General features: G+C 49.9%; 1 protein-coding gene across 1 annotated transcript in view; it reads left to right on the forward strand.

Annotated features, from left to right (window-relative positions):
- Positions 1-1,058, forward strand: part of DKK1 (dickkopf WNT signaling pathway inhibitor 1) — a gene marked incomplete at its 5' end in the record, with an annotated part of 7,429 nt that extends 6,371 nt beyond the window's left edge. Inside the window, 2 exons of the mRNA XM_019507722.1 lie at positions 8-131; positions 422-1,058. Coding sequence (XP_019363267.1) covers positions 8-131; positions 422-678 — 381 coding nt within the window. The remainder of the gene's footprint in view (positions 1-7; positions 132-421) is intronic.
- Positions 1,059-1,234: the final 176 nt, after the last annotated feature.

Here is a 1,234-nt window from a genome sequence, read left to right on the forward strand (position 1 = left end):
GTGCGCGCCCTCCGAGCCCGAGCAGCTCCACGCCGCGGAGACGGAGGAGCCCGGCAGCGAGGGGCCCGCGCCCGGCCCGGAGGGACAGCCCAAAAGGACCACTTCCCTCTGGCGGCTGCACCATGCCAACGGTAAGCGGCGCCGGGCTCCTTCCTGCGGCTCTGACGGGAGGGGGCCGGGGCGGCACCTCCTGGCCTTGCCCCTTCACAGCCTCTGCATCTCTCTGGTACCACAGGAGCGGGCGTGGGGCTCTGGCTGCTGGGTGCAGCTTGGACCACCAGGCTGCTCCTCTCGGCTAACGCTTGACCAGAGAACCCAGCGCCTGTTCAGAGGGTGATTTCTCTTGGTTTAGCCAGGTACTGTAGTTCTTGCCCCCCTTCTGAAGGGTTCAGCTCCGTAAAACCTCCTTCTTTCTCCAAAGGTCAGGAAAGCTCCATCTGCCTCCGCTCCTCAGACTGTGCTGCGGGACTGTGTTGTGCTCGTCACTTCTGGTCCAAGATCTGTAAACCTGTGCTGAAGGAAGGCCAAGTATGCACAAAACACAGAAGAAAGGGCTCTCATGGCCTGGAGATATTTCAGCGATGCTACTGTGGAGATGGTCTTTCTTGTCGCCTACAAAGAGATCATATAACCAGCAACTCCTCCTCCTCCAGGCTGCATACCTGCCAGAGACACTGATGGGAACTCCTTGCTAAATCAGATGGACTTTGGAGAGGATTTCTGTATGGTGCATTGCTTGTTGTTTTGCCAGGTCATATCTAAGGATGTACAGATTTGGAGTTTACACCAAGTACTCTACTTCCCCCCCCCACCTAAAACTGGAGTACTAGGCTTGTTTCTTTAGGGAACTACTTTTAAGTGACTAATTGCAGTAAATTACTGTGTTGTAAATGCTCAATGTGGCACTTAACTGTAAATATTCCAGAATTTTAATTATTTTTCCTAAAAGTGCTGCATAACGATCTCCAGTCTATTATTGTGACACTTTGTACACACTGGTTTTATATATAATCCTCAGTCTATTTTCTATTTACAAGTGAATAAATCTTAAATATAACAGATACTGTCTCCCTGCCTCTGTTTTGAAGTGAAGCCTTATTTAGATAACTAAGACTCCCACTGTCACCGTAGTTGAGTTGTTGCATGGTTAAGTGTAGTATGTTTTATTAAAAATAATTCACTTCATGCTGACTGAAAGAGGAAGTCCCTGAGAAGAGAACCTGTGGAGTGGAGT

Source organism: Gavialis gangeticus, unplaced genomic scaffold (genome assembly GCF_001723915.1).
Source record: "Gavialis gangeticus isolate Ggan-Ray unplaced genomic scaffold, GavGan_comp1, whole genome shotgun sequence".
Lineage (NCBI taxonomy): Eukaryota > Metazoa > Chordata > Crocodylia > Gavialidae > Gavialis > Gavialis gangeticus.